Genomic DNA, 24,382 nt, shown 5'->3' with positions numbered 1-24,382 from the left:
TTGTTTTTGTTCAGTAGCATGTCCTTTGATTCTAGGATGTGGGAAGAGTCCACTCGATTTGGTGTCTTGACTGACATGTTTCTAACAGCACATGCTTGCTGAGGAAGAGAGACTGGCAAAGATACTGTCCTTTGACAGAAATTTCTTTATTTGACAACCAAAATTGTTGCTACTCAGTAGGAAAGGGAGACCTAATGGCAAATAGCAGTAGGTTTCTTGTTTGAAATCCTTGAGTATAACTTCAGATTCAGTGTCTGTGAGCTAAAGTTGTTTCTACTTCCAATATTTAAGAAGATGAATGAGCATAATTTTCTTTATAAAATATTCATTGTTTACTACCTTTTCTAGCCTATTAAGTTTTGAATTCCTAGAATCAGGATAAGACGGACTTTGAAATGTAAGCTATAGGTTTTGGCATTTAGAAAGTTGGTATATGTATGCTAATCATGTTTTCTTTTAATTCTAGGAAGTTTTACTGATGAAGCACAACAGTATTGTTGCAGATTAGTGGAAATGGATTCAAGAAGTGGTCCAGGCCTCATTGGCTTAGGCATTAAAGCATTACAAGACAAAAACTATGAAGATGCTCTTAAGAACCTAACAGAAGGCAAGTGTACAGTGTAACATGTAACATGAGATGAAATGTTATTCTCTTCACTCAGTAGGCATTTATCTTTGGGCCTTTTCTTTGAAGAATGTATATCTAAGATAGAAGGGGAGAAATGTACTTACATCTGTGGAGTCGGCTTAGATTTGAATTCCAACTCTGCCGCTTAACTAGTTTCTTGACCTTGGGAAAATTAATTAAACTCTCTGTGTCTTAGTATTTTCATTTGTAAAAGATGAGTAATAATATCATTTGTTTCTTAGGACTTTTGTTGCTAGGATTGAATGAAATAATACATGTATAGTGTCTCGTACCTATATCAGTAAATTTTAGCTGTTAATATTCTTATTATACTAGCCAGAAAACAGTTTAAGGTATTAGCAATATTGCCATGAAATAACATATTGAAATCAACCATATATGTAAGAATATTTCTTAGAGCAGAGAAGTAAATACAGGCATCATTGTTGGTGTTTTACAACTCTCATTTTGACAGTGAACTACCTGTAAATGATTATAATGCCCTCCGTAGAAAATAATAATAGGTAGTCTATAAATAAGAATTTACATTTTTGTAGTTAGGCATAAAAGTAATTGTTTAAAATAATTTCCACCTAGTGGAAAATTTCTAACCTAGCTGCTTGTAAGAATCGTTTGGGGCCAAGTCCCAGATCTGTTGAATCACCAGGGAAAAAGTTGGAGAATTTCTTTTTCTTTTTTTCTTTTTTAATTAAGCATGCTTTATGTAGGTAGGACAACACTGGTCGGTGGACTAGAATTGGCAACTGCTGGCCTATAGTAGGAAACCCTGGTGGCATAGTGGTTAAGAGCTACAGCTGCTAACCAGAATGTCAGCAGTTCGAATCCATGAGGTGCTCCTTGGAAACCCGATGCAGCAGTTCTAGTCTGTCCTTTAGGGTTGCTATGAGTCGGAGTCGACTCCATGGCAACAGCTTTTTTTTTTTTGTCTAGAGTAATTTCAGAAATTGCATTATTGATTTATTATAGTTTTAGTATTTACACATCTTTTCATGATTTTTCGAATTGAATTTTACTTGAACAGTAATTATTTCTAGGTATATTTGAAATTATCTTTAAGTTTTGATTGCTTTTGAAGCCCTTTAAAATTCTTCTAGGCCAGTTATATCAGTTGTGTAACTAGACTTAATAAGAAAATAGAATCCTTTTTCATTTTATTTGCATCAGATGTGAGACTTGCAAAGATCACTATGTTTTGTAAAAAATAGTATGTGTAGCATTATATTAAAAACTATATTTCTGAAATGATTGAAAACCTTTAAAAATCTGTTGAAAGCCACCATATTTAAATTGTGATGAATTGATGATTCCTGGAAAACAATTTTGGAAAATATCTGTTTTCATTTTACTTTTTCTAAAGATAAACATATTTTCTTTGTTAATTTGTCAGTTATGGTAGCATTTTTTTTTTAAATTTTTATTTCTAATTCAGTAGCTTAGATAATTGGAAAAAAATAGCTCATAGATTTGGGGTGTATTAAGACATCCTCATAGGATTCTTACTGAGTAATGGATAAGTTCTCATATTGCTACTATCCTGACTTTCTGTTATTCTCACACAAGGCTGTTTATTTCAAATAGAAGCAGTTTAACCTTTCTTTATTTGTATTGCCTCTTAACTATAAAGTAATACCTTACTTTAGAAGCTAAAGGCAGAGAAGTCTTTTGTTTGTTTTCATAATCCTTTACCTGGCTTGATGGTCAGGTTAGGACTCAGCATGTGCTTTCTCTGTCTGCTTCTGTGCTGTCCTCTTAACAGTATTATTATTTTTTTCTTTACCACTTAAAATGACACTGTCTCCAAAGATTATTTTTCCGGGACCTTTTAAAATCCATGAAGTATTCTAGCTCAGTGTAGGTTAGAATATGGCATCCCTTAATGCACCAGATTCTACTTTGTAGAGCCATCTTACTTATCTTGTTTTAGCCATATGAATTATGAGAGAAGGTTAAAAAACAAAACAAAAAAGAACCTGCTAATAGGAAGAAAGCAGACAGCTTTTGATGGTTTAAATTTAGTAATGTAAGACTTGGAGGAATGTTTTCTTTGGAAAATATTTCTATATGAGGTTTGGGAACTACTAGTCTTAAAGACTTTTAAAATTAAAAATAACATTACAGAACCTGTATAGTTTTATATTTAAAATGTTTTTTTCTCAATGAAGCGAATATTAACAATAATGCCCTTTCATTTACTTGAGTACTGTTGTGCTTTCACTGTTTTTAAAGTGAGAGAAAAGCATTAGAAGTCAAACTATTTCAAAACATATAAAACAGCCATCTTTTTTTTTCTTTCATTATTATTGTGTGAGTGCCCACTTCAGTTGTGGGTCTCCATAGTTTTTCTGCACCACGAGGGCAGAACTAATTGCCCAACAGGCAAATACATTGTAAATGATGAATGTTAACAAAGGGAAAGCACAGAATGCTGTGGGAGCCTCATGTGGCTTTAACTTAGTCTTGTCAGGTAAGATGTTTCTGGATGAGCCTACATGCAAGTTGAGATCTGAATGACAAATACAAACCTGCCAGGTGATTAAGGGGGTGAAGGGAGCTTTCTGGCCAAGGGAAGAAACTGTGAAATAACCTGAGGTGAGAGGAAAGCTAGTGTTCAGGGAACTGCGATAGTTCAGCAAGATTTGACAGTGAAGTATGGGGACAAGAAGGGACAAGAGGTGAGGCTGGAGAGGAGCCTTGAAAGCTTGCTGAGGAATTTGCATCTTATTCTAAGGTCAGTGGGGAACCAAAAACGTTTTAAGGAGGGGAAATTTGTAATCTGAGTTGTATTTTTAGAAATATTCTGGCTCTAGTGTAGACAATGTATTGGAACGGATGACAGGCACTCCCAGTGCTTGGGATAAAGTGCTGGGATCCCAGTGCTGGGATAAAGATATTGGAGGTCTGAACTGAAGTGGTGGTGACAGAAATGGAGAAAACTATATGGAGATAAATGGATTTGGGATGAAATCAATGTAACTTTGTGTCTGAGTAGATGTGAGACTAAGGAGGAGGGAGCAGTCTGATTTGGGTAGTAGATGGTGGCACCATTCATTTAAGTAGTCACGGAAACCTTGGAATTGTGATTTTTTTTATCCTTTTAGGGTTAAAGGAAAGCCCTCTCTGTACAACTGGATGGTATCATCTGGCAGAAGCCCAACTCAAAATGCATAGACCTAAGGAAGCTATTCTTTCATGCAGTCAAGGTATTCTTGATAACTTATGGGTTTACATGTTATAAACATATATATTCCATACATGTAGGGGCTGCCAGTCTTAATTTTAAGGGAGAAATATAGTGATTTAAAAAAATCCTGTGCTATATTTTTTATTTTAAGTTGCTGACTAATTTAAATCTCATTGAAGAGGTTACAAGAATACCAAGTTTTCATGGATGTCTACTAGTGTATTTATTTTTAAACTGACAGTGAGTATTTATCAAAGGTTTCCCACATTTGGAATTTTGACATAGTGTTAAAACAAAAATCATATTAAGCGAATAATAGAAATTGATTGAAGTTTATTGAATACAGGTAGTCCCCGGCTTATGACAGGGTTCCATTCTGATAACTCATCGTAAGTCGGTTCTGACATAAATCAAATACTTCTTTTTTTTTTTTTTAAAGTTTTTTATTATTATTGCCATATTGCCACTGCCACTGCTATATGGCAGTGTTTTGAACAGTAAGTCATAACATTGAATATCCACAAGTGAACATCGGAGAATGATAACATCTTAGTCTTGTCAGGTAAGATGTTTCTGGATGAACCTACATTCAGCATTGTATGTAGTATGTATTACTAATGATAAGATATACAAAAAAAAACAGTTGTAAGTACAGTTTGTCATAACTTGAATACCTCATAAGTTGGGGACTGCCTGTATACAATTTGCAAATCGGTAACATTTCAACTAGGGAGTCAAAAATGTTCCGACAATGAGAGAACTTCCAAAGATTCTCATACCCCGCCTTGTGGACATTGTAATGGAAAAGCTCCAGGACAAAACTGATAAAACAATTTACAGTCAGGAAGGATTTCATACAGCATTGTCTTGAAGAACAATTAAAATAATTACTGATTTACCCTAAAACATAGCTCTAGTCTGACCTTTGGAGTCTCTTTCTCAGAAATGACTGCAACTGATTTGAGGAATAAATAATTCCTCAAAAGAGCATAATGTCAGGGCAAATGGTCTTCACTAATTTATCTAGACCATTGTTGGATTCAAAGGTGACTTTTAGAAACCAATTTCTTCAAGGCTCAAGGTTCAAAAGGAGATCTAAGGACAATGGTCTGGGTGGGTCACCCCAACTCCAGTGATCCCAGAAACCTGGATTCCAGGAGAATTAAAAACTTTTCAGTAGTTATTTTAGGTTTGGGAGGAGGTGCTCTGTCTTTGAAACAAGGAAGTTTCTGGTATGTCCCAGGACCTTTATGAGTTCTTTCTTCAAACTCAATTTCTCTGCTGTAGATAAGGGATCTTAGGCATCTTAGAGCCTATTTGAATGTGATGCGGTGAGGTGTGGGGATAGGGAATCACAAAAAGTGATTTGCTGTTCCTGACCCAGCTGGTAACCTAGTATCTGTAATTGATATAACAGCTTACCCTGGTCCATTCTAATTCGGCCTCTATCCCTTTCTGATATCCTTAATTTACTATGCTTGTTAGAGATGTTTTGACTAAAAGCTGACCTTTCTTATGTAGCAGATATAACCATTGTTGTGTTTCAGGATGTTCACTTTTATTATATGTCCTGTGAAAATAGAGTTTTAAATTCAGTTCATTCCATAAAGCATTTAGGAAAGAATTTATATTTAGCTTTGAATTATTCTTCATGTATATTGTTTTGACAATCTGTGCTTTTATATCTGCAACTTATTATATATTATCCTTAAAAAAATGAAGTTATATGCTGGTCTTCATTCAGATGTCCTTAATTTTATCAGCTCTGAAGAACATAGATAATCTTGGTGTATCTGGTGGCAGTCTTCATCAGAAGAATCTTTGTCTTCATTTGAAAGCAGAGGCTTTGATTAAACTCTCAGATTATGAATCTTCAGAGGAAGCGATTCATACTCTTGATCAGGTAGTCTTATCATTGAGTTTTCCCCTTCAATGTTATTTCATTTTCAATCAACCAGACATCAGACACTCTCCCTCCACAAATATTTACTTATACAAGTTTTGTGTTAGACATACGAATTCACCACTTTTGAGCTTTTGTAAATCAATCGTACACTTTGAAAGTCTTTGAAGTTATTTGTTTGCTTGATGGTTAAGTATTTATAGTATTCTTCATATGATGTAATTTCTTTCATTGATCCTTCCCTTATTCTTTCCTCCCCCCTGCCCCTTTAATGTTGTTACTAGTTGATTATTATTAATTTGAGATTCTAAATTTTTCCCTCCAGAAAATATTTCACTAATTATTAACAGGAATAATTAAGGACACTAGTAGCTTCATTGTAGAGGATGTTATTTATTTGTTTCATTCAACTTAATAAAACACCCAGAGCAAGATTGATGTTTAAGAAAGAAACTGATTTCTTAATATTTTTGGTTCAATCATTTTGAAATTCCCTAGACAAAAAACAACTAGTAAATTATGAATTATAACAACATGATGCCTTTAGAGATTTTTGGCAGGTAAAGATTATTTTTTGTCTAAAATTAAAATTATATCAGTAACATTACAGATTTTTGAATTAAAAAAAATTCACTGTTTTGTGTATTTCAAAGGACTTTACATTTCACCATTTTCTTTTAAAATTAGCACAGTTGTCAGCATCCTTTAAGAACCAATATCTTATTTCTTATTTTCTACTTGCCTTCTCACCAATAATGTTTTGTGTGAGTGCTTTGCAGAGATCGTTCCCATAATTTTTTCACAAAAAAGCAGAATGAAAAGTGCCTTGAAGAACTGGTAAAGTCTAAGTCTGAAATAGAAAATGTACAAGATGAGCGCAGAACATCTTGTCATGCTACAAAGCTATTAGGATTGTGTCGAAAGGGTTCAGGGTGAAGAGGTGCTCATTGGCTAAAGAGAGGACAGTTTGAGCACCAATAACTGTAGGAGATTGAAACATAGCAAATAAGTTTATATCCATGAGTTCATGGTAATACAAAAAAAAAAAAAAAATTCTCAAATAAAAAAGATCTTTGGAGAATGCTAAGGAACCAACTAGAAACTGGTAAATAAAAAGAATCAAGTATATGTCCTGCCTCTTCTACATGAACTGTACCTCAGGATAATCAATTAGATGATGAGAGGAAGGGAAATTTCTCTTTATTGAAGTGTTCCAGCTAATAAGGGAGTAAGAAATGATGAAAATAGGAAAACACCAATTTGCTATCCCTAATAAATTCATAGATATAGGCATTGAGAGTCAGTGATTGTTACTATCAAGAAAAGAACGTTAATCAAACACAGGATGCACGTACACATGAACTATTCTTGCTAAAACATCAGACTTGAATCAGATCAAGCATCTACATCTAACTACTAATTTACAGAAAATACAGGGGACTGAGGCACGTGTTAACACCATGAGAATGTTATTGTTGTGTGCCATCGAGTCGATTCTGACTCAGCGGTCCTATAGGACAGAGTAGAACTGCCTCATAGAGTTTCCAAGGCTATAATCTTCACAGAAGCAGACTGCCACATCTTTCTTCCATGGAGTAGCTGGTGGGTTTGAACTGCCAACCTTTTGGTTAGCAGCCGAGTGCTTAATCACTGCACCACCGACCATGAGAATACATTCAGTAAAATTCAGACTTTGAGGAACTGTGACAAATGGGAGAAAAATAAGAGATGGAGCGGAGCCCTGTAGATTAAAAGAAGAGATGTATCAGCCAATTGAAATGTATGTGCCTTATTTGGATTTTGATTGAAACAAATAAATTATTCAAATATTTTATGAGACAGCTGGGGAAATTTGAACACTGGCTAATTATTTGATGATACTAAGGATTTATTATTGGTTTTGTATAGGTGTGATAATGGTATTGTGGTTATGTTATATAAAAATGAATTTTTTTAGAGATAGTGGAGCATTAACAGGTGAAAAGTTATGGTATCTGGGATTTGTTTCAAAATAGTCCGATCAAGGGTATAGTGAAATAGGTGGAGGTATAGCTGAAAAAATATTGACTTTCAGTTGATAATTTTGAAACTGGATGATGGGTACATGCAGGTTCTTTTTGCTATTCTCTCTAATTTTGTATGTATTTAAAATTGTATATATTGAAAGGCCTCTATGTCTTTATTCTGTTTAGGACCCTGCTGTACTATGGGCATTCTTTAATTAAAACAAACAATGTTGACTTGTGTGAAAGGAGATTTATAGCAATTCTTTGTAATTATTTTCTAGGTTTCTGATGCAAATAATATCCCAGGACTTTTGGTTCTCAGAAGCTTGGCCTGTCTGAACAAAGGCTTGTTAGATGAAGCTACAAAGGTTGTTTTTTTATATCCAAAATGAGTATTTTTTAAAAGTTAAAAGTAATTTTTATTTGGATACAAAACTGACAAGTGTCTACTTTATAGATTATGGAAGACCTTCTCTCTTCTTACCCTGACCTAGCTGAAGCTCATGCCCTGGAGGCTTTGATTCATTTTACCAAAAAGGACTATCTACAAGCAGAAAAATGGTAAGGATATATAGATTGCTTGTTGATCCCGTCACATCTTTGTTTATTATATTTCTCAAAAATTAAAAATGAATGGTCTTGATGAAGATCCGGTTTTTGTGTAAATTTGATCTTTGTAAGCGTTAAGTCTTAATATTTTTAAGAAATGTATTTGCCATGTAACACAATAACTGTAAAAAAATCTCATGATGGGTTTGAAGTCTAATTAGCTAATCATAATGTTCAGTAAGCATATATGATGTTTGGTGTGTGCTCTGAACACGTAGCCCATTGGTAGTGCTAAAGAGCTAGTCTGCCTTTTTAAGCTCCTCTTCAAAAACAAATCTTTTTTTTTTTCCTCATAATAATCTAAATCCTAAAGTAAATGACTTGTTTCTAATCTGGCATCATTGAATCATTCAAACTTTGAGTGTTCCAACTAGGAGTTTCCTATATTTTTTATATATTTTTCCCATATTTTTATTCCCTTTTGGTGCTTAGTTTTCAGAAGGCTCTTGAGAAAGACAATGAAGTTGCTGAATATCATTACCAACTTGGGTTAACATATTGGTCCATGGGTGAAGAAACAAGAAAAGATAAAACAAAGGCTTTTACCCACTTTCTGAAGGTAAAAATAAGTGCTAATGCTCACTTCTTAGTTGAAATGGATTAATTATAAAATCATAAAAGTTAAGTACTTAAAATTATTCCTTACTGAACTGTCTTATTACGTTTCATCTATCACACAAGTTTTCGTGAGAATATTATGTGGTTTTCCAAAAGAACGTTAAACCATAAATATGTAAATGTAACTTTAATATTTAAGAAATACATGTTATAGAAAACTTGACAAATTATCTTAACTTGACAGATTTTTTAGGTAATTTCCACTGATTTTGAGCATATGAGTCTTATATAGTTCTAGATTTTTTTTGGTTACTATCTAGAAGTCTTACATTCTCTTGATTCATAAAAAGCAAATTAACATAACAATAGCTCCAATTTCACATTTCTTTTAACAAAAAAATATTTTTACATTTGTATTTGCTTTCTATAAGCAGTGAGGACCAACTTTTATTTCTGTTTTAAACTTTATATTAAAAGATGTCTTGGCATATTTTTGTGTATTTCATAGAATTATTTCTTTCATTTGTGTATCTTTTATGTTTTTAAAGAGACTTATCCAAATGAACTTTTGTATTTTGTTACCATCCATATTTATTTCAAAGGCTGCAAGACTGGATACATACATGGGCAAAGTTTTCTGCCATTTAGGCCATTATTACAGAGATGTAGTGGGAGATAAAAACAGAGCCCGTGGGTGTTACAGGAAAGCTTTTGAATTAGATGACACTGATGCTGAATCCGGAGCTGCGGCAGTTGACCTAAGTGTGGAACTTGAAGAGATGGTAAGTCTAATAAAAACTTCTGTCTTTTTTTTTTTTATTCTGAGTATATAAATAGAAAAATTTACATGCATGTTTGTGTATCAATATATATCAAGCAGTAAAATGAAAATATATCTGTATTTTATGTATGTGCTTTGCATATTTACAATATTTGATATCTCTAATATTTGTCTCTTATTATTAGGACACTGCCTTAGCTATCCTAACCACAGTAACTCAAAAGGCAAGTGCTGGAACTGCAAAATGGGCCTGGCTTAGGCGAGGACTATACTATTTGAAAGCAGGTCAACATTCTCAAGCAGTGGCTGAGTAAGACACCTTATTCTATTAAACTCTGCTAGGAAGCCTAATGGTTCCTTAAACTGACATCCATATATTCCCAAAATGAAGTTCACAAGTTATTATGTTGTGGTGGTGGTGTCCCATCGAATTGATTCTGACTCATAGTGACTCTACATGACAGAGTAGACCTGCCCCATAGGGTTTCCTAGGCTATAATCTTTATGGGAGCAGATTGCCGGGTCTTTTCTATTGGGGATCCACTGGTGGATTCCAACTGCTGACCTGTCAGTTAGGAGCCAAGCCAGTAACTGTTCACCACCACGGCTCCTCCAGTTGCCAGGGAGAAATAGCAGAATTTATTTATGGTTATTGCTGTCACCGAGTTAATTTCTACTCATGGCAATGCCGTGTGTGTCGGCATAGAACTGTGCTCCATGGAATTTTCAGTGGCTGAGTTTTGGAAGTAGATCACCAGACCTTTTTTCCAAGGAGCCTCTGGGTGCACTCAAACCTTCAACGTTTTGGTTACCAGCTGTGTGAGTTAATTGTTTGCACTACGCAGGGACGTCTGTTTATGGCTAACTGTTGTTGGTGCTTATCTACAAGGCACTAGAGTTGTAAAAATGGATTAAATGATGTGCTGTTGTTGAGGTTATAACCAGTCTAATGAAGTGAAGTCTTAATAATATACTATATATAGTAGGTTCTCAATAGAAATTTAAGAAATGATGAAAAGCCAAGATTCCTATCTTTTTGTCCTCCCACTGGCATGCATTATTTTTGTGTAAGAGAGAGTTTTGCCAACATGAGGGGCATTTGAAGCAGCTCATATATATATAATCAATTTTAGTCATTTAATTTGAACTACAGGGTAAATAAAATACATTTAAATCAAGTTAAAGTAGTTTCAAATTTATGCTGATTTCTAGAATACAGGTATTTTTAATTTTTTCATGGAAATGGAATTTGATCAGAAATTTAAAGCATGCCTGTTATTCCTATTTTTTAACTATGATATTCCTGTTTGGTGGAAGGCTTGGTGATGGGGCTTTATAGATTGTGATGAGGCAAACTGAGACACACACCTGTCCTGGTGGAATAGAAAACTGGATTCTAATCAAGTCAGATAACCAAGAAAAAGAATATTCTAGTCAGCATATTCCCAAAAAGTACTGGCTTCTTATTTGTTCTAAAATGATAATAAAATTTCTTAGTATTAAAAAAATATGCAAACCGTAAAAGGAAGAGCTGCTTTTAATAGCACTTTGTAAATTGAAGGAGCCATGAATATATGTGATGTAGTTGAATTATCTTTTTTATTTTTTCCTTTCAGATGTGGAAGTAGTTCTATTACTTTTTCTTGAAATTTTAGTTTACAGGCAGCATTAAGGGCAGACCCAAAGGACTTCAATTGTTGGGAGTCATTAGGAGAGGCATACTTAAGCAGAGGTGGCTATACAACAGCTTTGAAATCCTTCATCAAAGCCACCGAGTTGAACCCAGAATCCACACACAGTGTGTTTAAGGTTGCAGCGATACAGCAAATCCTAGGCAAATACAAGGAGGCTGTAGCTCAATACCAGCTGATCATTAAAAAGAATGAAGATTATGTGCCTGCTTTGAAAGGTAATTTTTTAAATAACTCCTTTATCTTTTGTGATATTGAAATATAAAATCCTTGAGTAAATTTCCCAAATGCATTAACTTGAAAAGGACTTCTTTAATCAACCGTTAAGTACTGAGTATCAACCTATTGTAATATAGCTTGTTATACACATTTGAATATAAGATCAAATCTTTTTTTACAGTAGTTAATAAGTAGTAATATGATAGAAATTTAACTTAGAAAAGTAGCATTATAGCTACTGGATCTAAAAAATGGATCTTTAAAGCAGGAGTTTCTCTGCTATCTCTTACATTTTGACTTGTTTGTTATTTCACTGTATCCCTAGAATATCTTAATACCTTTTAATTACTTTGTAAATTTAGAATCTCAGTTTTTAAAGTTTCACATTTTAGAAGCAACTAGCATTGTTTTATAATTATCTAAATTGATTTCAGTTCTTCCATACATATATATTCCTTAACAAATTATTTTTGGTAATGTAAGGTAAAACACCACCATCCGTATATAATCTGAAATTTTTATTATATCTGACCATATTTTAAAAACCTGGAGTCCAGTATAGCTGCTTTTCAACTATTTACTTTTTCTTTTTTAAAAAGAAACAGTTGAGGTTTAACTTAGAAATAGTATATGTTTTAAGTGACATGTAACTTAGGGCTTGAAAACCCTTTTCCTTTTTAATTTTGTAAAAATCTTTCCTCAAGGGAAGAATAACTCATATTTATTAAGTGTTTACTAGGCACTTCAGGAAATCATTATTTCATTTAATCTTTATAGTATAGCTTGCTATACAAATTCAAATATAAAATGATCAAATCTTGCTTCATAATAGTTAATACATAGTAATATGGTAGAGAATAACATTTAGATAATATCCCATTTTCAAAGCTAAAGTTTTTAAGAAGTAAATAACTTGCCTAAAGTTAATAAAATGGGTTCTTAGGTTCCATAGGTCAATTTTTATAAATTTTAGTGTATATTTACTCCAGCAGCACCTTGCTATTTGAATTCCACACTAAATGTATGCAAAATAATGCTTAAAGATAATTTTATAAAATATCATTGAGGTTTATTTTTTGGGGATGTGGCTTTAAAATAACACCAATAAATTCATTTGAAGTTTATTCTGAGTGTTTCTCTTTATGTTTTCATGACAACTACAAACATCTGATTTTAGGTCTGGGTGAATGCCATCTTATGATGGCAAAAGCAGCTCTAGTTGATTATCTTGATGGGAAAGCTGTAGACTACGTAGAAAAAGCACTGGAATATTTTACTTGGTTTGTATTATTCTTATTATTCATTATGTTTATTTTTCAGGATTTATATAAAGCCAAATTTAGAAAATCATTTTATGTTTATTGTGTTAGATATAGCGATTATTCAGAATGTGAAATATAGACAGAGTAGCCAATTCTATAATATACGTATTATATTAGTTTTCTGGGAAATCGATACAATGTCTTGTGTTCTTAGTAGTGACTGGCATGCTGGATGCACAGGGAAGAGTGGGAAGGAGGAAGCAGTCAGCTAGATGACTCACAGCTCTGAAACCACATTAGTGTCGTCTTTCAGGAGACATGGAAGTGGGAGCATATCTCTAATTAAAACTGACTGGAATATAGGGCTTCAGGTGCACAGTATGCTTTATATTCAGTGTTAAGGGCCTAATTTAAGCTTATTGGTAGGGTTAAAACCAAACCAAACCCATTGCCGTCGAGTTGATTCTAACTCATAGCAACCCTATAAGACAGAGTAGATCTGCCCCATAGGGTTTCCAAGAGCGGCTGGTGGACTCGAACTGCCGACCTTTCTGTTTTTTTTGGTTAGCAGCTGAGCTTTTTAACCACTTTATAACAGGGCCCTGGTAGGGTTAAAGGTAGGGGGAAATGAGCAATCTGATTGTCTTGGCTTCTGGAGAGAATCTGTGTAGGAGAAAGGTAGTGTCTATGAAGAAGAAAAGAATCAGAACAAACTAAGTAAATCTGGTATTTTATAGAACTTCAATTTATTTGTTAGGGTAGAAGTGTTATTTGTGGTGCGTGACTTTTAAAAGTCCACGAGTTAGATATACACTTGAATTTTTTTGCACTTCTACATCTATCTTTCTTGTGCATCCTTTCATTTCTTTTCCTCCTTCCCTTCTCCTTTATTTCCCACGTATTTGGTTGCACTGGAATTAGTTTGCTTGGAATATGATCCAAGTACGAAATGAAAACCTTAGCCTTTTTCTCCTACTGATTTTTACTGCTCCTTTTCAAGTCTCATTGCGCATAGCTTTTTCCAAAGAAGAATGGATTATAAACAGGGCATATTTTATTTGAATTAGTATTTAATTAAGAGTAAATGTGAACCTTTGGGTGAGGATACTTTAGCTACAAATGTCACCTTCCCCAGCCTTGGAAATTTTGCTCTGGATAACATGTAAAACTCACAACCAATTATGAAGAGGTATGTAAGCCTTTATAATGGTAATCCCCAAGTTTATATTTACTTCTAGACGTAAAGGGAATTAATGTTACCGCATCTTAAATAAGGATGATAGAAGTTATTTCATTTTACTTCAACTTTTTAATTGAATTTACAAGGAGATCAAAGTTTTGGCTGTTAAAATTGCTTATTTCTCGTCTTCTTTTTCTGTTTTCTCCTTTCATGCTGTCAATTTTAGAAATTTTGCTAAGATGTGTAGCAAAGGAACTCCAAATAGTGTTGTCCCTCCTCCTGATCCTAACAGTAGACTTTCAGGCACGACTGTGATAATTAATCTTATTTCTCAGGAAGACACTGGAAAATGATTTTTGGCTCAATTCCATGAGTAGAAAAGGCTATGAAAAATGTTCCATCTGCTTGTCTATCTGCCAGTAGCATAGCTGCTTGTGATAGCTGACTCCCTAGACTTGGCTAAATGAAATTTCTGTGTTTTGTTTATAAAATCTCAAGAAGAGAAAAATGTATAGCTGAGGTTTTCTCATCTTAAAAAGAAGTGCTTTATCAACGTATTTAATATTTCTATTTACTTTTTGAGCCTACCCATTCGCTCTGTTCTTACTTGCTTCAATAAATACGGATTTTTGCATTTTCATGGTTAGATTTTTAATTTCTTTAGTCTTAGAGAATAAAAATTCTTTGGATCGTCAAATGTATTTTGATATATTTTATACATTTACTAGTTTTTTTTTATTTGAAGGAAGTTCCATGAAAGCAAAGACTAGAGTTTACAGTAACCAGCTGTTAGAGAGCTACCAACTTTACTGCCTTGGTCATTACTAAAACAAGGATACACACAAACAAAAGGAGCATAGTTAAAAAAAATTCAGTATTATAACTAATTGGACCTAGAAAATTTATTGTTTTATTTATGTGATTTCTGCTACTTCTAACAAAGTGATTAAGAGTACCAAAGAAATTTCTGCAACACTTCTGGCATTTGACTTCAATTAATCCCTGCTTCCGTCCTTCCTTCCCTTCTTCTCTCTTTTCTTCCTGTCTTCCTGTAAGGGAGGTAATATGATATGGTTCAGATAGCAGGAGGTTAGTAAAGCATTCACTGCACTTAACTAAAGAAATAGCTCTTAATCAAGATTGCATATACAGTATTTCTGTTTTAATTTTAAGTAATAATGAGGGAGAAATAAACTCTATGCTGTTTAAAAATAATTTACAAGAATCACACTGTTTCCATTTTAGGGCTCTGCAGCATCGAGCTGATGTGTCTTGCCTTTGGAAGCTAGTTGGGGATGCTTGCACCAGTTTATATGCTGTCTCACCATCTAAAGTGAATGTTCATGTTGTAGGAGTCCTTCCGGGTCAGAAAGAAGGAAAACAAGTATTGAAGAAAAATGAGCTCCTCCATCTTGGAGGAAGGTAATTTACAAACATTGTCAGTTAATGACATTCAAATTAATTAGAACATTGTAATAAAACATAACATTCACTTTTATGTTTCCATAGGTGTTACGGTCGTGCATTAAAACTGATGTCTACATCTAATACATGGTGTGACCTTGGAATTAATTATTATCGCCAAGCACAACATTTAGCTGAAACAGGCAGCAATATGAATGATCTTAAAGAGTTGCTGGAGAAATCTTTACATGTACGGTTTTGAGAAATTTCTTAATAATTTTTTTAAAAACTAAGTGCTTTCCTGAAAGATGTTTTTGATACATTAAATACTGTAGTTTTTCACATAAAACCCCATTTATTTTGATGTTGTTAGTTGCTGTTGAGTTGATTCTGACTCATGGCGACCCCATTGGGAAAGTGCTGATATTTCAGGAAATGAAAATTAACTTTACTTCTTTGCAGTGTCTGAAAAAGGCAGTGAGACTGGACAGTAATAACCACTTATACTGGAATGCACTTGGTGTGGTAGCTTGTTACAGTGGTGAGAATTGAGTATTACTTATTTCAGTATTTCAGTAGATTACTTGTTTCAGGTGATAAAGACCAGTTTCACCAAAATCTGTATTTTTTAGGTGTTGGAAATTATGCCCTTGCTCAGCACTGTTTCATCAAGTCAATTCAATCGGAACAGATTGTGAGTGTTCTGTATGTCTGTCTATGAGAAAGAACTTTGAAATTTAGTGTTACTAATTTTTTGAGACTTAAATAGACAATGGGACTAATTTTTTTTTTTTTTAAATTTTTTTTACTATGTTGTTTAGAATGCTGTTGCATGGACCAACTTGGGAGTGTTATACCTCACAAATGAAAACATTGAGGTAAATGTGTTGCCTATTTTGTCATATTAAAAATAGAGGTTTTCCATTCCCCACTTCTTGTGGAGAAATACTTTGTACATTGTTATCTATCTAGTATACTCTCAAGTATGCTAGTTAATTGATGGCATTCAATTTATTATGTTGAATAATTATCACGTGAAAATTATTTTTCTTTCTTATCCCACTCAAAAAATGTCTGTTTTTCTAATATGTTGTTCTTTCATTTAGAGATTAAACAACTCTATTATGAATTATTTCAGGAATTTTTCTTTTTAGCTCTACATACGTAAGAGATGCCCTATCTAGACTGAGGTGAGGATGGGGTGGGTAAAGTAAGGGAGACAACTTGTGCTGGTACACTCCAGTGGCTTAAATTTAACCTTTGCTTGGGTAATTTAGACTCGACTTTAGTGGATATGAATCCCTTTAAATACCACAGTGTAATTTGTCATATCTGAGCTGTTATACATCAGGGAATTGAAACTAAAATAACTGGGAGCGTGTTTATAGGTCATGTTTGGAAAGTTTTCGCAAATCTGTAGATAATAGAGCATCTATACTGTGTTGTCTTTCAACTAGTATATTTAGTCTCATCCTTTTTAAATAACTTTAGTAATTCTCAGTGACATGAAATCACTGCAAAGAAGACTAGCTTTAGAGGATTTTAAATAGATTGAAAATAAATATTAATTTGGATCTTGAAATATGTGAAAAATTTAAACAAAGCAACGTGTTAGTAAGCTATGAATGCGATTTTATGGTAGCATGGCGCAGTTGCTGCCCATGAATTTACTTTTTTATAGGAAATAAAAGATAGTTTTCTGGCACACATAGATTATTGAGAAAACAATATAAACAATATAAAGCAGCATATAATAATACGCTATTCCAAGCACGGTGTCTTCAAAGTTTCCTGACGATTTAGTGCAGGTTTATGTTGTTGACCGCTCTGCTGCTTTCAGTAGTAAGTGCATGTTAATTCTTATTCTCCAGTTAAGCCCAGACAAAGGGCAATAGACACATACAGCCTTATTTAATCCCTTCGTTTGAACTTGTGGATGGCACATAGATGGATGAATGGTTAAAATTCTATACCTTTACTGCCTTTTTTGCTGGGGAACCAGAACTCCTAGGCCGGTGGAGAACTCTGTTACACCCAGGAGTGAGCTAGGACTGTGTAGTTAAAACACTGCCTTAAGCATTGCTAATTGGGCTCAAACAGTGACGTTTTTAGGTTCATGCGTATTTATGATGACAGGTCTGACATTTCTTATTCTCTTATTTTATGCTTTTTAAACGTAAGCAATTTAGTATGAAGTTTATAAAATGACTTTATGTAATATCTTCTTTTTCTTTTTCTAGCAAGCTCATGAAGCTTTCAAAATGGCTCAGTCTCTTGATCCATCTTATTTGATGTGCTGGATTGGACAAGTAAGATATATAACATGATTATTAATAAATCTATTGATAAACTATTAATGTCAATATCAATGATAATAATGATAATAGGTAACATTTGAGGGCTTACTTTGTGCCAGTCTCTGGGTTAAAGTCTTTGTATACTTTATTTCAGTAAATTCTTTGTCTTAGTGTCCTAGTGCTGCCATAACTTTGGCTTTAAAGGACAGAAATTTATTGTCTCACAGTTCTGAAGGCTAGAAGTCTGAATTCAGGGCATTGGCAGGTCTGCTCTCACTCTCTCAGCTGCTACTAGCTACTGGCAATTCTTGGCCCTCCTTTGCTGCTTATAGATGCCTGTGTTGTCATGTGACCTCTTCCCCCTGTGTGTGTTTCTGTGCATGACTGTTTTCCGTTTTGAAGACAACACTCAGAAGGGATTAGGTTTAGGACCCACCCTATTCCAATATGACCTCATTAACATACCAAAAGAAAAGCCCTATTTCCAAACAGGATCACATTCACAGGTACAGAGGTTAGGACTTCAGCATTTCTTTCTGGGAGAAACAATTCAATCCATAACATTCTGTATCAGTCCTTTGAGATGGTGGTTATTGTTACATTCTCTTTTTAGATATGGTAATTGAAGCTCGGCGATTTTAAGTATTATGCTCAAGGTCACATAGCTTGCTTGTTATTAAGGTTTGATTTGGGAGGCTTTGAACCACATCAGTGCTTATTTAAAAATAAAAAAACAACTCATTACTGTCCAGTTGATTCCGACTCATAGTGACCTTATAGGACAGAGTAGAACTGCCCCATCGTGTTGTCAAGGCTGTTACAGAAGCAGGCTACTACATCTTTCTCCTACGAGGTGGCTGGTGAGTTCAAACTGCCGACCTTTCAGTTAGCATCCAAGTGCTTAACTGCTGCGCCACCAGCATTTCTTCTGCTTATAAAACAAACCCAAAACTCCATTGTTTAATGCATATTTGCAACGAGAAGATCATTTTCATTATTATGTTTTCTCATTACTTTCTGTGAAATTTTCCTATTTGATTTGGCACTTTTTTGTGAAGGTTCCTTCCTCTAAGTTTAGATTTTTGTACCGCCAAATAGGAGTCGGGATAGTTGGCTTCTAGTCTGAGTTCTGTCACCAACTGATTGTTTTACCTTAACATATCACTTTACTTCTCTGGATTTCAGTTTTTTCACCTGAAAAAGAAGGCAATCGGACTGAGTGGCCTCTAAGATCTTGTCTAGTTGTGAAATTGTAATGAACTAGTAAGTAGTAGATTGTTTTGAAGAAGCCCTGGTGGCGCAACAATTAAGTGCTCGGCTGTTAACCTAAACATTGGCAGCTCAAACCCAACAGGTGGCTATATGTGAGAAAGACCTGGAGATCTGCTCCCATAAGGATTACAGCCTAGAAAACATTATGGGGCAGTTCTATGCTGTCATATGGAGTCACTATGAATCGAAAACAGACTGTTTTGACTCAAGATAATAGGTAGGAGCATCACGTATATCAGAAATTCATTATCAGAGATTCAGTATCTTTCATTGTACCCTTTACTCTTAGGTCTATTCTAGTTAATCTTTGAAGCAGACAGAGAGAGAAAGACAAACTCCTGCTCCCTCTCTAACTGTGGTAGCATCAGGGAGCAGTGACATTACTGTACTAATCTCTATGACAGTTACTGTGCCCAGGGGACCCAATAATTTGAATTCTTTTCCCAGGTAATGATGATGATGGTCCAGGGGCTTCACTTTGAGTAGCACTGCTCTAGGTCAGTTGCTCTCAGATGCTTATAGGAATCACCTAAGTAGTTTTTTACTTTTAAAATTATTTTTATTCTTAAAAATAATTTATTTCAGGAGGAAAATTTGAATTCTTTGAACAGAGTCTCCAGCAATTTAAAGGAGGTGACCAGTAGATTTAATTAAAATGGTAATAGTAGAAGTGAGACTTGATCAGTTGATGATATTAGTAACGTATGATAACTAAAAATACTTGATTTCTTATAAAAGATAGCTTAAAAATAATTTTAACTTATCACATACTTTCTATAAAGCCAAATGCATAGATACGATATTTAAAATTCTGAGGCAGTTTAAAAAATATGTACATGTTGAGCTCTATCACAGACCTATGGAAACTAGGTATCTAAGGATGAGGACATCCTTCTTAAAAAGCTCCCTGCGTAATTCTGAGGTGATCTTGTTATGAAGAACCTATAGTCTAGGCTAATACCAGTATGAATAGATCGGGGCGGGCAGGCGGGGGGACAGGAAGAGGTAGCACAGCCTTATCAGTGTCTAAGGAATTTCATGTAGATTATTTCACCACTGCCTGGTTGCAGGTGGACATCTGGAAGCATTTCAGAACCATGGGAGTATGGAAGCCAAGACTGAAAAAAGAAATTAACTTTGGCTTTAAGCACTGGCTAATAAAACTTTGGTTCTTTCTAACAGTTTCATTACTATTCTTTCCCTTTTAAACACATTAAGAATGTCTTTCCTTCTATAGGCTCTGATTGCAGAGACAGTTGGAAGTTATGACACAATGGACCTCTTTAGGCACACTACGGAACTCAGTATGCACGTAAGAACCTGAGCATTCTTCTTGAGGATTCATTAATGAGTAAAGTATTATCCTGCCTAAGAAAATGAATAAGTAGTGGTGTAAGATGTTAATGACAGCGTTTGCCTCTACTCTCTATTCTTTCTTAGAAGCAGATAAGCTTTCTTGAAGTAAAGAACTTTTAGTTTTAATCTTTCTGTTAGCTTTTCAAGAGCTGATGAAGAAGTGACACTGGGATTTAATAGGTATGGAAGCAGTCATGCAGAAAAACTGAGATCTAGGAAAAAAGTAGACATGAGATAAAGACTAGACTTGGTTGAGAGTTCCAGATTATTTATGAAAGTGTTTTGGAATTCTTTTGTTTGGTAGTTATTAGTTTCGTATGCTTATTGTCCTGTGAGGATGGTGCTGAGAAGGGAAAACCCAACCCATTAGGTGTGGCTGTCTTCTGCACTGTATATTTATCCCATTTGAATCTTCTGCCTAGGATTGGAACACGTGATTTAAATACATTCTTAGCTGTGTTTTGTCATAGTGACCCTTCATTTACGGTACTTAACAGCTGACTTAAAGAAGACTAAGATATGGTATTTATTGTATTGAAGTGCATTATTTTGTTTCCTAATTTTTACTGGCGTATTTATTACACTGTGCCCACATGCTAACTTTGACTTTTTTTTAAAGACCGAAGGTGCAATTGGTTATGCGTATTGGGTCTGTACAACATTGCAAGACAAAAGCAACAGAGAAACAGAACTGTACCGCTACAACATTCTCCAGATGAATGCTATTCCAGCAGCACAAGTTGTTTTGAGTAAATACGTAGGTAAGGTACCTGTTATATAGGCAAGATATTTGAATAACTGTTGAAGTAATTTAAGTAATTACTTTTTACGTTTAATTAATTCAAAATTAAATAGTATTATTCAATAAATGAATTAGCCTTTTTTTTTTTTAATGACTTAAGCAGTCTACTTTTTAAACTTTAGTAGAGGCTTTTGAAGAATGATGAAAATTGTATGTTAAAATCTAATGATCTGAACAAAAATGATCTCCTAGGAGACTGTTTGTGGTGGAAAGCACTTTGAGCCCTAACAGGACTGAACTGCTGCTGCTCTAGCTCTGCTGATTCCTTTCTCGCCTGTCTTGGGCCATTTATTTTACCTCCCTTAACTTCTGTTTACTCCTTGGAAAGTGGAGATTAATACCTAGGCTGTAGAGTTAGTTGTGAGAATTAAATGAAGTGCCAAACCCAGCTCCATTAATCCCCCCCTTTAACACCTGGTTTTTCTTCAGGATATTGTGAAAATATGTTTAGGCTTAGGAAAATGACACTATGGTGAAGTTTTCTTAACCATCTATTGTAATAGTTTCCTTCCTTAATACTACCGTTGGATTTTAATTCCTGCTCCACACTTAGTAGCCATGATGAAACTTTGCATATTACCAAATTGAATTTTAGTTTTCCCATTTATAGTAGATGCGTTAAAATATATGTTAAGAAAAAAAAAGAAACCATTGCCGCTGAGTCAATTCTGACTCATAGTGACCCTATAAGGAAAGAGTAGAACTGCCCCATAGGGTTTTCAAGGAACGGCTAGTGGACCCAAACTGCCAGCCTTTTGGTTAGCAGCCAATCTCTTAACCACTATGCCACCAGAGCTCCAAAATGTATATTGCTTAGAACTTAAAATGATTCATGCAGAAATGCCGTGCACAGTGTCTGGCATATCCTACATGCTCCAGAAATGTTCATATTCCTGCTTATACTCTTTGCTTCTAATTTGATACTTGGTTAGACCAGGCTTTTTAGAATTTTGTCAAGGGACAAATAAAATGTTAATGAAACTAACATATCCTAGATGCTTAAGAAATGTTAAAATTCTAAAAAGCTTGGCCTAACCAAGTATCAAATTAGAAGCAAAGAGTATAAGCAGGAATACTGATCGCAGTAAATATTGTCTGTCGAATAGTATGAAGAATCAGATAAAATGTGAAAAGAGAGAGAGAAAAACACCTCTTCGTAGGTTGTGAGGGATTATAATACCTACCTGCTTCTGTAGCAATTTACCGCCTCGGGAACCCTATGGGGTCACGATGAATCGGAATCGACTCAATGGCAGTGGGTTTGGTTTTGGGTTTTGGTTTGTTCAGTTAGCCTGCGGCACTTGATTAGAAGGAAATGGGTTTACAAATGTCAGGAGTTCAGGGCATTGCTATGTTAGGCAGTATGCCAAAATAAATAACCCTAATGAGTACCTAGAGCCACTGAGAAGTGTGTGGTCAGAAATTTTATTGATAGGTTTCCTAATAGGATGGATAACATTTGTGGAGGATTTACGTAAAGAGGTAACTCTTTTGCTTTCTGCAGAGTTTAGATACCCAAAATAACAAATCATTCCCTAACAGTTTTGATAGCTAGGTTTTTAATTCTGTAGCGGATCCAATTTATATACTCAACAAATTCAACTATGTGTGTTCAAACAACAACAACAAAATTAGAAGAAAAGGGGGAGTGGGATGAGAGAGAGAACGTGGATGATTCATTCCTTCCTCTGTTCTAACAGTTTTGGTGTCAGGGTGAAGGTGGGATGGCCTCAATTTCTGTGTCCTTTTTGTTGTGTAGAGATTTTAGGGATTTTTCAAGAATAACTTTGACTGTACATTTTTATCTTGCTTTTATGTTAGAACCTAATCATCACCTAAGATGTGTTTACCTGTACTTTGTTAATTCAAGACGTTTGAAGGCATACTTCTCAATACTGCTTTTAACTAGATGAGATTTGTTCTGTTTCTCCATTGTACCTTAGGAGATACATGATGTCTTTTGATGTTAAAATTATTGCATTGAAAATGCCCAAATCGTCTTCTGTTTCTAGTGTATAATACTGAGTTATATTGTTTTAAACACATAGAAATTGGAAAAGACCAAGAGAAATCATTGCTAAATTTAATTACAAGAAGGCGTATGTAATTAGCGAAAGAACTGAATTTCCTTGTAAATCTCATGACTAGTTTTACCATGAGGTGGAATTTCAAATTTTTATATTATTGGGAATAAAAAAATGTTTAAACTTTAAAGCATAACTATTAAATATTATCCCGTAATTTAAAAGTTATGATTACAGGCATTTCATATTCAAGATAAAATCAGACCACTGTTCTTAACAATGCCAGTGACTTCAGGGGGTAGTCTAGTGTTTAAGATATTGAAAAAAATTGAAAATAAAACTAACATTTTACAGTTACAACCAGGGTGCACATGTAAAGTAAAGGTATTTCTGGATTTCCAGAAAGAATTCAGGATTATGCTCCAGCTTTCACAATGTTGGGTTACTTAAATGAACATCTACTACTGAAAAAGGAAGCGGCAGATGCATACCGAAGGTAAACTATACATTTAACTGAAATACTCTGTCTTTATCAGTTGGCATGTTTTAGTTAGTCTAGTTATTGAGACTAAATGTTCTGACTCCTTTCTTGATCTTTCGTTATATATGATTATATTGTAAACAGTGAAAAGATGGAGTACCAAGTTTTCAACTATATTTTGGTTTCTGTTGCCTAACCTAAAAGGAAGGAAGAAAACAAAACAAAAAAACCCTTGGATTTGATGTTAGAAAAATCTGTCCTCTTAGAACTTTTCTGGCCTTATTAAATACATGTATTTAATCAAAGGAGAAATGAGAACTTTATGATGTATTCATCTGAATCATTTTAATAGCTACTACATGTTTATTCATTCAACAAATATCTGTTGAGCTGCAGTGTCCTTGACGCTGGTAATTTAGCAGTGAATTAGAACAGACACAGGCCCTATTCTCATGGAACTCACATTCTGGTGGTGGGAGACACATAGTAAGCTAATAATCATCTGCAATGGTAATAATTGCTAAGAAAGAAAATCAAAGTAGGAAAAAGGGACAGAGAATGTAGGATCAGAAAGTGACATTTTAGATAAATTAAAGAGGCGTAGATATGCTAACGTGACAGTTGAACCTTCATCTGGATGAGGTGAGGCAACAAACCATTTGGTTATCAGGGGAAAAGCGTTCCTGGTGGAAGAAACAGCAAGAGCA

At 34.4% G+C, this 24,382-nt stretch overlaps 1 protein-coding gene across 5 annotated transcripts in view; it reads left to right on the top strand.

Annotated features, from left to right (window-relative positions):
• SKIC3 (SKI3 subunit of superkiller complex) overlaps positions 1 to 24,382 on the top strand; it is a 108,533-nt gene that overhangs the window by 24,439 nt on the left and 59,712 nt on the right. For all 5 annotated transcript variants that reach the window (XM_023730124.1, XM_023730125.1, XM_023730122.1 and 2 more), the window contains 19 exons: positions 467 to 607; positions 3,748 to 3,849; positions 5,594 to 5,733; positions 8,021 to 8,107; positions 8,197 to 8,300; positions 8,781 to 8,907; positions 9,509 to 9,688; positions 9,873 to 9,997; positions 11,343 to 11,596; positions 12,775 to 12,877; positions 15,285 to 15,461; positions 15,549 to 15,693; positions 15,906 to 15,984; positions 16,076 to 16,137; positions 16,265 to 16,321; positions 17,684 to 17,752; positions 20,250 to 20,324; positions 20,988 to 21,129; positions 23,597 to 23,690. In XM_023730124.1, the coding sequence (XP_023585892.1) occupies positions 467 to 607; positions 3,748 to 3,849; positions 5,594 to 5,733; positions 8,021 to 8,107; positions 8,197 to 8,300; positions 8,781 to 8,907; positions 9,509 to 9,688; positions 9,873 to 9,997; positions 11,343 to 11,596; positions 12,775 to 12,877; positions 15,285 to 15,461; positions 15,549 to 15,693; positions 15,906 to 15,984; positions 16,076 to 16,137; positions 16,265 to 16,321; positions 17,684 to 17,752; positions 20,250 to 20,324; positions 20,988 to 21,129; positions 23,597 to 23,690 (2,263 nt within the window). The remainder of the gene's footprint in view (positions 1 to 466; positions 608 to 3,747; positions 3,850 to 5,593; positions 5,734 to 8,020; positions 8,108 to 8,196; positions 8,301 to 8,780; positions 8,908 to 9,508; positions 9,689 to 9,872; positions 9,998 to 11,342; positions 11,597 to 12,774; positions 12,878 to 15,284; positions 15,462 to 15,548; positions 15,694 to 15,905; positions 15,985 to 16,075; positions 16,138 to 16,264; positions 16,322 to 17,683; positions 17,753 to 20,249; positions 20,325 to 20,987; positions 21,130 to 23,596; positions 23,691 to 24,382) is intronic.

This window comes from Trichechus manatus, unplaced genomic scaffold, assembly GCF_000243295.1.
Source record: "Trichechus manatus latirostris isolate Lorelei unplaced genomic scaffold, TriManLat1.0 scaffold00032, whole genome shotgun sequence".
Classification (NCBI taxonomy): Eukaryota; Metazoa; Chordata; class Mammalia; order Sirenia; family Trichechidae; genus Trichechus; species Trichechus manatus.
This window is presented reverse-complemented; position numbering and strand designations above follow the sequence as displayed.